The sequence below is a fragment of the Marmota flaviventris genome, chromosome 2 (genome assembly GCF_047511675.1).
Source record: "Marmota flaviventris isolate mMarFla1 chromosome 2, mMarFla1.hap1, whole genome shotgun sequence".
Lineage (NCBI taxonomy): Eukaryota > Metazoa > Chordata > Mammalia > Rodentia > Sciuridae > Marmota > Marmota flaviventris.
Window position 1 is genome coordinate 69197578 of NC_092499.1, and position 12780 is coordinate 69210357.

The 12780-nt window shown below is 38.8% G+C and overlaps 1 protein-coding gene across 2 annotated transcripts in view; it reads right to left on the reverse strand.

Moving 5' to 3' along the window:
• Nucleotides 1–12780, reverse strand: part of LOC139704705 (nesprin-2-like) — a 47367-nt gene that overhangs the window by 6373 nt on the left and 28214 nt on the right. The window contains exons 10-12 of one of the 2 annotated variants that reach the window (XM_071607987.1): nucleotides 10727–10891; nucleotides 9995–10107; nucleotides 5711–8764 (exon numbers count right to left, since the gene is read on the reverse strand). In XM_071607987.1, the coding sequence (XP_071464088.1) occupies nucleotides 8527–8764; nucleotides 9995–10107; nucleotides 10727–10891 (516 nt within the window). In that variant the 3' untranslated portion in view covers nucleotides 5711–8526. Of the gene's footprint in view, nucleotides 1–5710; nucleotides 8765–9994; nucleotides 10108–10726; nucleotides 10892–12780 lie in introns of those variants that run through there. The other variant, XM_071607988.1, reaches the window with a different exon arrangement.

Consider the following 12780-nt stretch of genomic DNA (forward strand, 5'->3'; position numbering starts at 1 on the left):
ACAACCCCAGCCCAGGCTTGCCCATTTTTAAAGGAAATGCTTAGCTTCTAGAAAGTAGTAGGTGAATATAGGTGATTTAGTCAACATTCTGGTTGTCTTCAGAAGTTCTGATATTATAAATAATACTTTGACAAAAGTCTTAGTTCATATTTGTCTAATAAGGCTTGATTCCTAGATACAGCATTTCTGGGGCAAACAGCGTGGACTTTTATTTTTTAGTTGTAGTTGGACACGATGCCTTTATTCTATTTGTTTGTTTGTTTATTTATTTATTTATTTATTTATTTATTTATTTTTGTGTGGTGCTGAGGATTGAACCCGGGGCTTCACATGTGCTGGGCCAGTGCTCTACCTCTGAGCTGCAATCCCAGCCCCAGTGTGGGTGTTTTTAAGTATGGTGACACAGAAAACGAGGCATAGTACATGTGCAAGTTCACCAGACCAGTCTTGACTGTCACTAGGTAGTAAATCCATCTTTACTAATTTGACAAATAAAAATGGTATCCAAGCCTAGTGCAGACATGCCCATAGTTCCAGCTACTGGAGAGGATGAGGCAGGAAGATCACTTGAACCCAGGCGTTCAAGGCCAGCGTGGGTAATAATGAAAACCCATCTTTTTATTTTATTTTATTTTTTTATTTTTTAGTTTTCGGCGGACACAACATCTTTGTTTGTATGTGGTGCTGAGGATCGAACCCGGGCCGCACGCAAGCCAGGCGAGCGCGCTACCGCTTGAGCCACATCCCCAGCCCCCAAAAAACCCATCTTTAACAAAAGAAAAGAAAAAAAAAAGGATCCCACTCTTTCAGTTCCTTTTTTTTTTTTTTTTTTAACTAATGAGTGCATTGACACTTGTCACCATATAGTAATTAGCAGTTGGTACAGTATGTCCTTTCTATGGATTAGCCATTCAGATTTGCCCTTTTTGTGTTTTCTACTGTGCCTTTTCTTATAATGAATTTCTATGAACTGTTTAAAATAAGACCAATCAAAGGCCATTGGTTAGACTTTTAATCTTGTGATTTTTCTTTTGGACATGGGACATTTTAAAACCTGGTAAGGCAGTCAAAGCATGATCTTTAGGATTTCTTCCACTGCTTCTATGAGTCCTTCTTTATGGTGACAGCCCCTAATGTTTTTGCCAACATTTCCAGCCAGCCTGCTTCCTTTTGGACAGGTTTTTTTTGGACCCTATGACTTGATGAAGCAGTGGGACAAGTTCAGCAATGACTGTGAGCAGAAGTGACTGCACATCTGGCCTGAGTCTTTGCTTACTGATAATGCTCTGTCCAATCTGGTAGCTACTAGCCACATGTAATTATTCACACTTAATTAAAATTAAAATGAGAACTATCAGCTTTCATTCTCACTAGCCACATCTCTAGTGTTCAACAGCCACATGTGGCTAGTGACCACTGCAGCAGACAGGGCAGCCTGGATTCTCTTTCTGGCACCACATGGTAGCTGATCAGAGATTCTGGGGCCTTAGGAAACTGGGTTGAGCAGTTCTGCTGACCAGTGATGGATGTGTAGCAGAACGGAGAAAACACTTTTGTGGCTTTGAAGCAAGAGGAATTTGGGGGTTACTTGTGCTTTCTTTTTTTAACTATAGCATAAAGTGGACCTGCTAGCCTGTTCCATTCTATTTATCAAGTCAAATCACCATTATATCACAGGTTTTTGGCAGTGCTGGGGATGGAATCCAGGACTTTGCACATGTGAGGCAAATGCTCTACCAGTTAGACCTAAACCCTACCACAGTTTTAAATATTAAAAAGAAAAAAAAAAATATTTTTTTTTTTTACTAGTAGGGAAAGTTACCAATTACTCTCTTAATTTTTGTTTCTTAGCCACGCTTTCCTGTTTATTCTCCAAGGTGAACTGGGATCATTCTGTCTGGATACACTCTTCTTGCTGGGATCATGACTGGAATTATGTTTGACCAGGACATTCATGTGGGAAAAACTGGTATTCCGTGAGAGTCACTTTCCCCATCCAGAACCATGGTGGACCTCTCCATTTACTGGGTGCCTGTCCAGCTGAGCCTATCACGTGTCTGTCTGCTGAGATGCATGGTGCCGAGTCAGAAGTGATGGGAGAAAAATAAGGACAACATTGTGACTTAAAAAAGAGCCATTCTCTATCTTTCTATCCCTTCCTCTTTCCTCTTTTGGGGTTGGAATGGCCTCTTTTTTTTTTTTTTTTTTTTTTTGTACTAAATCCCCTATTACCCCAAAAACCAAAATCACTGATAGATTTGTGTGTGTGTGTGTGTGTGTGTGTAGTGATTGTTTATTTTTAAATATATAAGTTGACTGTTTTGAAAAACTTACTGATCTGTGAAATATCAAAATCTGGATTATTTTTTTCCTTTCACAGTGCAGGGGGTTGAACCCAGGACCACACACATGCTAGGCAGGGGCTCTACCACTGAGCTGCTCTCCAGCCCCAGGATTAGAGTTTTCAATAGGTTTGACTTTTATTATACAGACTACCTCTGTCTTGTTTGGGATTTTGCATTGGAGGTGCTAGAAGGAATGGGTCTTTGTTCTTGTTTTTCTGTTTTATATAGAGTTCTCTGTTAACATAAAGCCTGAAGTGTCATGTAGCAACCATCTACTGAATACCTTTGAACAAAGCCTTATCCTCTACTAGAAGCCCACAGTCTAACCAGGGAGTTAGGAAGACAGTTGCTGATCATAGCACTGTAAGGAGGAACTGTCAAGGGAGCACAGCTCGAGTTAATTTAGGAAAATAAGGCAGTTTGCTGAATGACTGCTGCAAACCCCAAAAGACTTGGGACTTTAGTAATGTTTTTTTTTTTTTTTTTCATCTCCTTGTAGAACTCTATGGGCAGTACTGGTGCAGTTTCTGATAGATTGCCTAATTCCATTCTGCTTTCATCCACAAATGACCGAGTTGGGAAGTGAGCATTCCGTCCCATCAATTTTTCATTTTACTTTGACCCAGATTCATAACATTTAGAATTGTTTTGAAAGAAAGCTGTTCCCTATTTTTGTGGTCTGGGGCTAAGGTATGCTTTCATATGTTTTACATGTAGGAGATTAGGCTGCATCTACATGTGAGACAAAAGAATGGAGGACAGAAAGAATTTAGTAAGCCAATTTCTTTGTGGTATACTGCTTTCTGCCTGTGCGCTTCTCTACTTGGCCTTTTGGAGAGAGTTTCTGCATAGTCTCAGATTACCTCCTGCATGTTAATAGACTCCCAAACTACCTGCAACTGCTCATTGGATATATCTCCTCCTGGACATTTTCAAGATCCAACTCCTAATTCTGCTGGATTCCCTTCAGGAACACTGTCCATACTTTGGGGCACTGTGATTGTCATTTATGTGGCTGTTTTCACAATTGAATCTTAAGATCTTAGAAGGCAGAGGCCAAGATTTCTTGTTCTATTGTATCTGCAATTCTCACTACAGGGCTGGGCCAAATTATAGCCAATCAAAAGTTTCTTTGAACAAAAGAATACAATCATCAGAGGTTACATCTGTTGACATTTTCTTCCTGTAAGAAGAAAATGTCAAAGGACGTAATTTGGCAATTTTGTTTTTTTAGTACTAGGGACTGGACCCAGGGGTGCTCTGTTACTGAGTTATACTCCCAGTTCTTTTTACTTTTTGAGACAGGGTCTCACTGAATTGCTAAAGTTGGCCCTTATGATCCTCCTGCTTCAAGCTCCTGAGTCTCTGGAATTATAGGTGTGTGGCGCTGAAGGTGGATTTTTTTTTTTTTTTTTAAACTATGGATCTCATTAAGTTGCCCAGGCTGGTCTCAAATTTACAGTCCTCCTCCTTCAGCCTCCCAAATCACTGAAATAACAAGCAGGTGCCACTGCATCTGCTTTGACAATGCTTTCTGAACTTCTGGGGGAGGGGGGGGGCCTGTTCAGTTATCAGTGGCCACTTTGCTGGGAGTGTTCTGAACCCTATAACCCAGAGGCTTGATCCTCTTTATCCTGATCTGCTTGGTTCCTAGAATAAATATGTGGTAGAAAACCTACAGAAATTTTACAGTATCTTTTTAAATTTTTTTGGATATATACAGAATGGTAAGAAAACAAAAATTTGGCCCTATTTAGGAAAAATGTATGAAGCTGCTTTGGGAACTTTAAATAATGCATATTCATATTTAATATGTATACATATATATACAGTATAAAGGGACTTTATAGTTTCATGTGACATTAAGTTTTCACTTATGGATTAGTGAGCACTTCTAAAAGAACAAAATCTGAGAGATTCAAACCAACAATGACTACATTGCTAGAGCGTGGTCCTAATAGAGAAATATAATCGACATTGTAATTTTTTTTTTTTTTTTTTTGGTACTGGGCACTGAACCCACGTGTGCTTAACCACTAAGCCACATCCCCAGCACTTTTTTACATATTTTATTTTGAGACAAGTTCTCACTAAGTTATTAGGGCTGGCTTCAAACTCACTGTCTTCCTGCCTCAGCCTCCCAAGCTACTGGGCCAGCCCCTTTTTTATGTTTTGAGACAGGACTCGTTAAGTTGTCCAGACTGGCCTTGAATTTTTGGTTCTCTTACCTCAGCTTCTCAAGCTGCTGGGATTATAGGCGTGTGCCACCATGCACAGCTAAATGGGTCTTCAGTGGAACTCACTTCAGTGAGACACTCCTTGCTTGCGAAGAGAATCTGGATGAGATTGTTGGAGGCTATTCTGACATATATGGTGAGCAGGCCAAGCCATTTCACTGAAGGAAACTGAGGGAGACCTAGGGATGAGGGTAAATGCTACAAGATGTTCGTCACCACTAGGGGCTTTCCTTAGTGATGGTAGGGAGGGGCAGGATGAGGAACACTGGGATGCTACCACTTGGTGATGTGTCAAAATTCTTGGTTTCAGCACCTTCTGCCCCTCCCCAACTCTCCAACTGTTCAGGCCTCGGGCATTTCAGAATTGCCAAATGGGCCTGGCCCACATCTTTAAGGAGCAGCTTGTCCAGGAATGAAGAGGTATGATCTAGAGGGTCATCAAAAACCAAAACAACCCTAGTGTTAACTAAGATGCTTTAGTAGGACATGGGGAAAAAGATAGCTATTTGCAGTATCTGAGTTTCCAGTTCTCATTCCAGTGATCCTTAAGCCTGGGTGCCCAGCAACCTTGCTTGAGAAGCTTCAGACACATTCGTGCACATACTTTTCACATCCTCTCAGGACCAGCAGTGGCAGGGGGAAGGGGAGTGTGGGATGGACCAGCACACTCTCAGGCTCTCCCAGCCTTCCCATAGAAGACCATCACTGGCCTCTGATCTTTTTCAATCCTTTGATTGATGACATACTGCTACCCTTCTGAGGACAGCTCTGACCTGTCCATAGGGTTCAGGGTGGATTTTTTTTTTCCGCTTGGAGTGGGTAAATGAAATAGGTAAAACTCAGGATCGGTGGCTTATACTGTTTACACAGGTAGTGTCTGTGGGGGAAAGTTGAGATGTTCGAGAGAATTGTGGGGACCTAATATATGACCTCTGATTGGTCAGAGGGTCCTGGCATTTCATTTAAAGATAAATCAGCCTATCCCAGAGTCATCTTTGAGTTTGGCAGGCCCTAAAAAAGCATTTCACCAAAGTTATTTTACTTTTGAGAGGTTCTGGAAATACAAACATCTTTCCCATGGGGGTGAGGAGAAGACCCAAAAAACACCCTTAATAGAAAGGATGAGGTTTAATGTTTCAAAAGATCAGGGAGAAATGGGAGGAAGTGATAACACAGAATTTACACCAAATAAAACAGAGCTTGATGCATGTGAAGAAATTAAATAACTCCTCACATCTTAGAGCAGATTGAATTTACATTTTACTTAAGAAAAAGGAAGGGGGAGTACATACACAAGGAAGAAATGGGGTGGGGAACAATAATGCTCTGAATCTGATTTCTACAAGTTTCCCCTACAGTGATTGATTTTGTCTGTTGGGCAGTATTTCTCCTGCTGGCATACAACTGCTTACAATATTAACAAGGGTGTGGACTAGGGAACTGCCAAAGTTTAGGCCTGATAGAAAGGAGACTAAGTTATCATATACAATGTAAGTTTACAATACATAGCATTTTCTTTAAATGATGTAACGCAGTCGCAGGAAGAATTTAACAATACTAACACGAGAATAATCAAATTTTTGTTTGTTATCCATATACAGCAACTAACTGCTTTACAAAAAAGCAAAATAATACAATATATCATCACATGTATTTACAGGGTAGTAAATATACTTTTCTGTCAAATTTTACACAAACTATTTACAGGTGAATATACTGCATTAAAAAAAACTGTGTGGCTGACACTAAGTGAGTTTTTGTATAAGTTTGTTGCATAACATTGAATAAGACATGCATTATTATGCCTGGGGGTGGGGGTAAATGTAGAAACAAAAAACAGAAAACAAAACAAAAAAATCCCCAAAACCCCAAATGGAAATTGAAAACCCCTAAAATCTACAAACCCAAAAGGATTGCTGGCTCACACTCTGTCCTCACCACTGGGACATTCGTCCGCCTAATGTGGTGTCCTGGTGCCCAGCTCAGTAACGAACAGGTGTGAGTAACTAACGCATAGAGTATTGTACCTCCATGTTAGCATATGAGGGCAGCTCCTGGGACAGGAGCACTGGCATAATAGTAGGTTATATGCAATAAAACATGGCTGAGTTAATGCTTTTGTTTTTAAAAAGTCAGGGAAACATCCACAAACTCAAACAAATTCCAGAATTTATAAATTATGCAAAATGGGCTACTTGCTCTGAATGTCAGAATTTCTTTTGCAGATTATAGGTATGAAGACTAAAAAGTGTTTCATTTCTCAGGGGAAGTATATTGGTGAGAGATTTATCTCATGCTCATTTTACCTGGAAAACTAGATTTTCCACAAATGTCACAAGTTCTTTAAGTTAAGTTTTAAACCTTAGGAAGTTTTCAAATTCCTAGGATGTACTGGTCAAAAGTATATTTTTGTAGTTCAAAGAAGGCTCAATTTTTTGATTTGTGCAACGCTGATCATTTCATGAAATACTTCAAATGGATTCATTGCATTCACTACATTACAGGGAAATAATAAATTTAAGGAATAAATTTGTTTATGGAAAGTAATCCTTTGAAAGTTTCTCTAACTTGATGGGAGAAGCAAAATAAGGTAATACACACTGTCATATGCACCAGATCAAGAAAGAGGGGAAAAATACTAAACTAAAATTATCCAAGGCTTACATTGCCTGCTGTTCTAAAAGCCAAGAATCTGTGATACCATATCCCAGAAGCGCTGGGTGGTGGGAGAACCAAGACCATCATGGCAGCTTGGCCTCCTTGGCACTGGGTCACTGGTCTAATCCTAAACTCAGTTTAATCTCAGCTTCTTTACAGTCTTAAGATGGTCTGTTATTATAATAAACATTTTATTCTAATGCAGCCTCTATAATAGTTAAAAACAAAAGCTTAGTTAATTACACCTGTCTTCAATATTTTCCAACAATTCTGTTAAAATTACTATTAATACTAAAGTTTTTTCCTTTTATTTTGGCAAATGGTTCTTACTTTTCCCAGGACTGTAAACAAAATAAAAAAAATTAAATTCTTGTTATTTCTGAATATCAAAAGCAATTTTATTTACATTAACATATTACATTGTTGCTGTGTAAATAGTGTGAAATGTGTTATATTATTAAAATCAGAATACGTAAATGTACCATTATTTATTGAAGTAGCTGTGGAATTTAATTTACAAAATCCACTAATGAACTAGCACTATAGGAAACCACCCTCTTCCCTAGGTTTCTTTGCCCCCCCTCCCCAAGCCATTATATCTGAACATATGAAGTGAACCTAGGAGTAGGGGGGATAATATTTTTTGTAATAAATATAGTTTAGTCCTAAATTAGAATATCCAGATACCAATATGATCACTGAAGTCAAATTACTTTTCACACTGCAGGTACCACAAAAAAACTGGATCTGCATTACTACGGAAATTCCTATGCCACAACAATCCATACCATTCAGTACAGCAGCAACTCTAACGGTCCCCTATTTTCACACAAATGCAGGCTGACCAGACTTTTCACAGTGGTTAGATGCAAGTCTATCATATAGAACCCAAAAAGATTCCTGATATTTTGGAGGAGAGGGGGAAGATTAAAAGACTTTTAAAATATGTCTTATCAAAGAAATTAATGTACTATTAGAACTTGAAATGCTAAGACTAAAATATTCTAAGGAAAATTTAATTGTTGAATGGCATCATGAATTGGGAAAGAAAAAACATAAAACGAAATTTCAAGTCAGTGAATGAAGGAGTTTTGAGTGGAAAAAAACACTGAAACCTGGTAGGTTAATTGTCCTGGTTAACTCAATCTTATAAATGATGCTGTTTTCTGTTTCTTACCCTTTCTGTGCCTGTTATTTGACTACCTACAATTCTTTTCTCTAGGCGATATCAAAGCTAACATGAGCAACCAACAGAACCTTGTCCCAAATCTTCAGTTAATGGGAAATTAAGCCAACGAAAAATGCAAACTCAGCACCCATCCAAGGAAAACAGTTGCCCAAGACAGAATAAAGCAGCTTACATGCCAGTCTTCCAGCAATAATTCCACAGATTCTTTCTTTCCAAATTTTATGTTCCAAAAATCCAATTTTGGTTTCACTTCATCTAGCAAGCCAAGAACTGAGCATTTAAAGTAGTGAAATTCTAGAAGTAGAGTGAAATTGTTCCCTAAAGTGTTGTTCACTCTGAAAAAAAATTGCACATTTTTGAACTTAATATTATTGACAAAATGTGAGAAGCCCATATTGGCATTTTAAAAAACACTGAGGACTTAACCTTCTTTTATTTATTTATTTATTTATTTATTTATTTATTTATTTATTTATTTATTGGTACCGGGGATTGAACTCAGGGGCACTCGACCACTGAGCCACATCCCCAACCCTATTTCGTATTTTATTTAGAGACAGGGTCTCCCTGAGTTGCTTAGTGCCTCACTTTTGCACAGGCTGGCTTTGAACTCTCAATCCTCCTACCTCAGCCTCCTGAGCTGGGATCATAGGCATGTACCTCCATGCTGGGCAAACCTTATCTTTTATAAACACATGGAACTCACATGTATTCTAAAGTTTTTATTTTTTATTTTTATTTTTTAATGTAAAACAAATATTATAGCAAAATATGAAATAAACCTTTTTGAGCTATAAATAAATAAATACATACATACAACTACTAGAACATTTTCTGAAGAGATTATTCTTCATTGAGAAATCCTGTAATGAAATATTGATCTACAAAAAAATCTTACTAAATTTGAGAACTTCTTTATAATTTAACACAACTACAATTTAAAAGTTTACATATTAAAACAGCTTTCATTACCAAGGCTAACACCCTCTCGTTCTAATAAATTGCTTATGAGTAATGAGAAAAGAGAAGATGATGGATACAACCACCCATTAAATAATCTCCATATCAACAGGGTTGTACAGTTTATAAAGTGCTTTCCTATACTTCTTCCCTCAATCCATATCCTCATGAGACATGGACAGGGAGATTATCATTATCCTGTATTTACGAAGCAGAAGGCAAGCTCCAAAAACACACAGCTTACACCGGAGTATTCTACCATTCAATAAAAAGGATGTTAGCGTGATAGAATGTAACTATTACAAAAAATTGAAGGCACTGTTATCAAGATTTAAAGAGAGGGGCTTGGGTTGTGGCTCAGTGGTAGAGCGCTCGCCTAGCACGTGTGAGGCCCTGGATTCGATCCTCAGCACCACATAAAAATAAATTAATTAATTAAAGGTATTGTGTCCAACTACAACTAAAAAATAAATATTAAAAAAAAAGATTTAAAGAGAACACTTGTAAAAATTATCTAAATATCTACATTCCTGTGGTCCCATGGCATCATGCTATGTCTCCCCTGTGAACAGTCCCAGCAGTTATGCAATGGTAGTGCTACGAACCGTCTCTTCATCTCCTCCAGGGTGTTAAGGGGCACCAATGGCAAATGCTCTTTGTCTTTATTTTCAAAAGCCATGAGAATACTCGAATGGTAGTCAGATCTGCCCATCAGACTCTGAAAAGAGATTTAGCATGACATAAACTAGACTTACTGCCAAACCCTGCAATGGGTGTGTTCCTCTCACTCACGGTATGTCTTTTTTCAAAAAGGTCATAAAGCCCCTCTCATTTTATCCAAGATTTTACGAGTACATATTTTTAACATAAAAGTTTTAAATTGCAACATTTCGCAAGGGAAGCAGACTGCCATTTTTTTGGTAAAACCATGATCAATTTTTTTTTTTTCTTGTCTGGTGTGTTTTCCATTCCTTCGGGACCTCAAATGCAATTATTAATCTCACACATCAAATTTCATGCCATTTTAGTAACAACCTAATCTTCCTCATTTTAAATAAGTCATCTTCTGTCCATAGCCTTCTCCCCCCCCCCCCCCCCCCCCCGAGACCTTACAGTTGCTTTAGAACTCCTTATACTGAATTCTTATTGAACAAGCACATGGTCATGAACATAAAAGCATCTTCTGGATCCCTGAAATCCTGAAATCCTAGGGAATCACTCCACACGGTGCTCAATCATCCATTGGCTGCTCTTGGACAGAATCTTCTAGGACAGAATCTTCCTCAAGAACCTAACATAGTCCTGATTTTTCTGCATTTTTCTTTTGCTTTTCTAACCTTGAATAAAGTCATTTTCTCTTCTGTCTGAGCCATGGCTTCGGAGTAATTCTGCGAGGTCGGTAACTCCTCCTCCATGAGTTCCTTGACCTCCTGAAGCCACGCTTCAATTTCACAGAGGGGCCAGGGCAAGGCATCGTTCAGGTTTGTTTTCCATGCGTTAATCTGAAAATAAAGGAAGATGTCCTTCAGCAGAACTTTTCTAATGTATTTCTTTACCTAGAGTACGTTTAATTCTTCAAAGTGCCTGTGAAAGCCAAGACTGATAAATGTCATTTGTTAGTCAAGACAATATGGGAGGGGCTAGGGTTGTGGCTCAGCGGTAGAGCGCTTGCCTAGCATATGTGAGGCCCTGGGTTCAATCCTCAGTACCACATAAAAGTAAATAAATAAAATAAAGGTGTTGTGTCCAACTACAACTAAAAAATAAATATAAAAAAAAAGACAATCTTTATCAATGGGTAAACATCTTAGTCCTAAATATCATTAGCTACTTGCTGATGAGGAATATAATTCATTCAAAGGCTGTAGGAAAAGAAGGCACAAGAAGGAGAAAGGTTTAGATAAATCTATATTAAGTTATATGGGAAAATACTGAAATATTAAAAGCCCTCCTCTAAGCAGGGATGGTCATAATCAAGGACTACCATTTGGAATGTTGTATGGCCTTGTGTTTCTCTGATATTACAATCACACTTTTCATAGATTCATAGATGATTTTTCTCCCTAGCCCTAGCCACATGTTCACACTAGAATACCATATCTCCTGATATCTGCCCTTCGTCACACCCTTCACAATCCAGGCACACCTCTTCCTTCCTCAGCCTTCCCACCACTCCCTGCATGCACACATGAGTCACACAAACTCTGACAGCTTGTTTCTCTAAACACGCAAAGTGGTGGCTTTCTCTGCCCCTTCTGCCTGGGTTTTCTTCCCTTCTAAGTATTATCAAAACCCACTCACTCACACAGTTACTTATTCACTCATCAGCAAACATTTATAAACAACCCATTAGGAAAGAGTAGGGTATAAAACTATAGAAGGCTTCTAGAGTGCAGAGGGGACATGTGGTGGCCACATCCCATGGAGTGCTGGGCAGCAGTTAGGAACAAATCAGATGCCTATATGGTGACCTGGGGGTGCCTTAAATACGCTGTATTCAAAAATAAAAGAAATTATGTACAACCTCAGATTACACAATTTAAAAATACACGCTTACGTAAAAATCAATGTGTATGCTGCAAAAACATCTAAAACAAAATGATATACACTAAATACCTCAAAATGATGACCCAGGGAGAAATAGGAATGGAAAGAAAGTGTGGGTATAAAAGGAAATAAGCACATAATAAAACACACACACACACACACACACAAAAAAAAAGAGCAGGGCCTTGCCCAGACTGGTACCATGCACAAATGGAAGGGTAGAGCAGAACACAGCCCTCACACCACATCAGAGTCAATCCGACAAATAAAACCACAGCTCTTGACTCAACCAGCTATCACGGGAAGCAGATAGGTATATGGTTACAATGAAAAGTGGCAGGTGGGGCCGGGGATGTGGCTCAAGCGGTAGTGCATGCGCCTGGCATGCGTGCGGCCCGGGTTCGATCCTCAGCACCACATACAAACAAAGATGTTGTGTCCGCCGATAACTAAGAAAAAAAATAAATATTAAAATTCTCTCTCTCTTTAAAAAAAAAAAAAAAAGGGGGCCCTAATGATATCATTTGAGTTCCTGGATTCAGGCATACTTAAGCCATTCATATGACTGCTTTGACTGAAACAATAAAGCCTTAAAAAAAAAAGAAAAGAAAAGTGGCAGGTGATGTGACCAAGCCAGCTAGAGGAGCTAAAGGTGGGGGGTGTGGAAGAATACTGGACTGATGACTGGACTTTTTATTTTATTTTATTTTTTTATAGTACTGAGAATCAAACCCACAGCTTTGTACAGGCAAGTCCAGCACTCCACCACTGAGCTACCCTCCAGCCATGACCACTGGAATTCTCGAGCACAATAAAAATCCATCTCCAAGGCCATCTCCTTTCC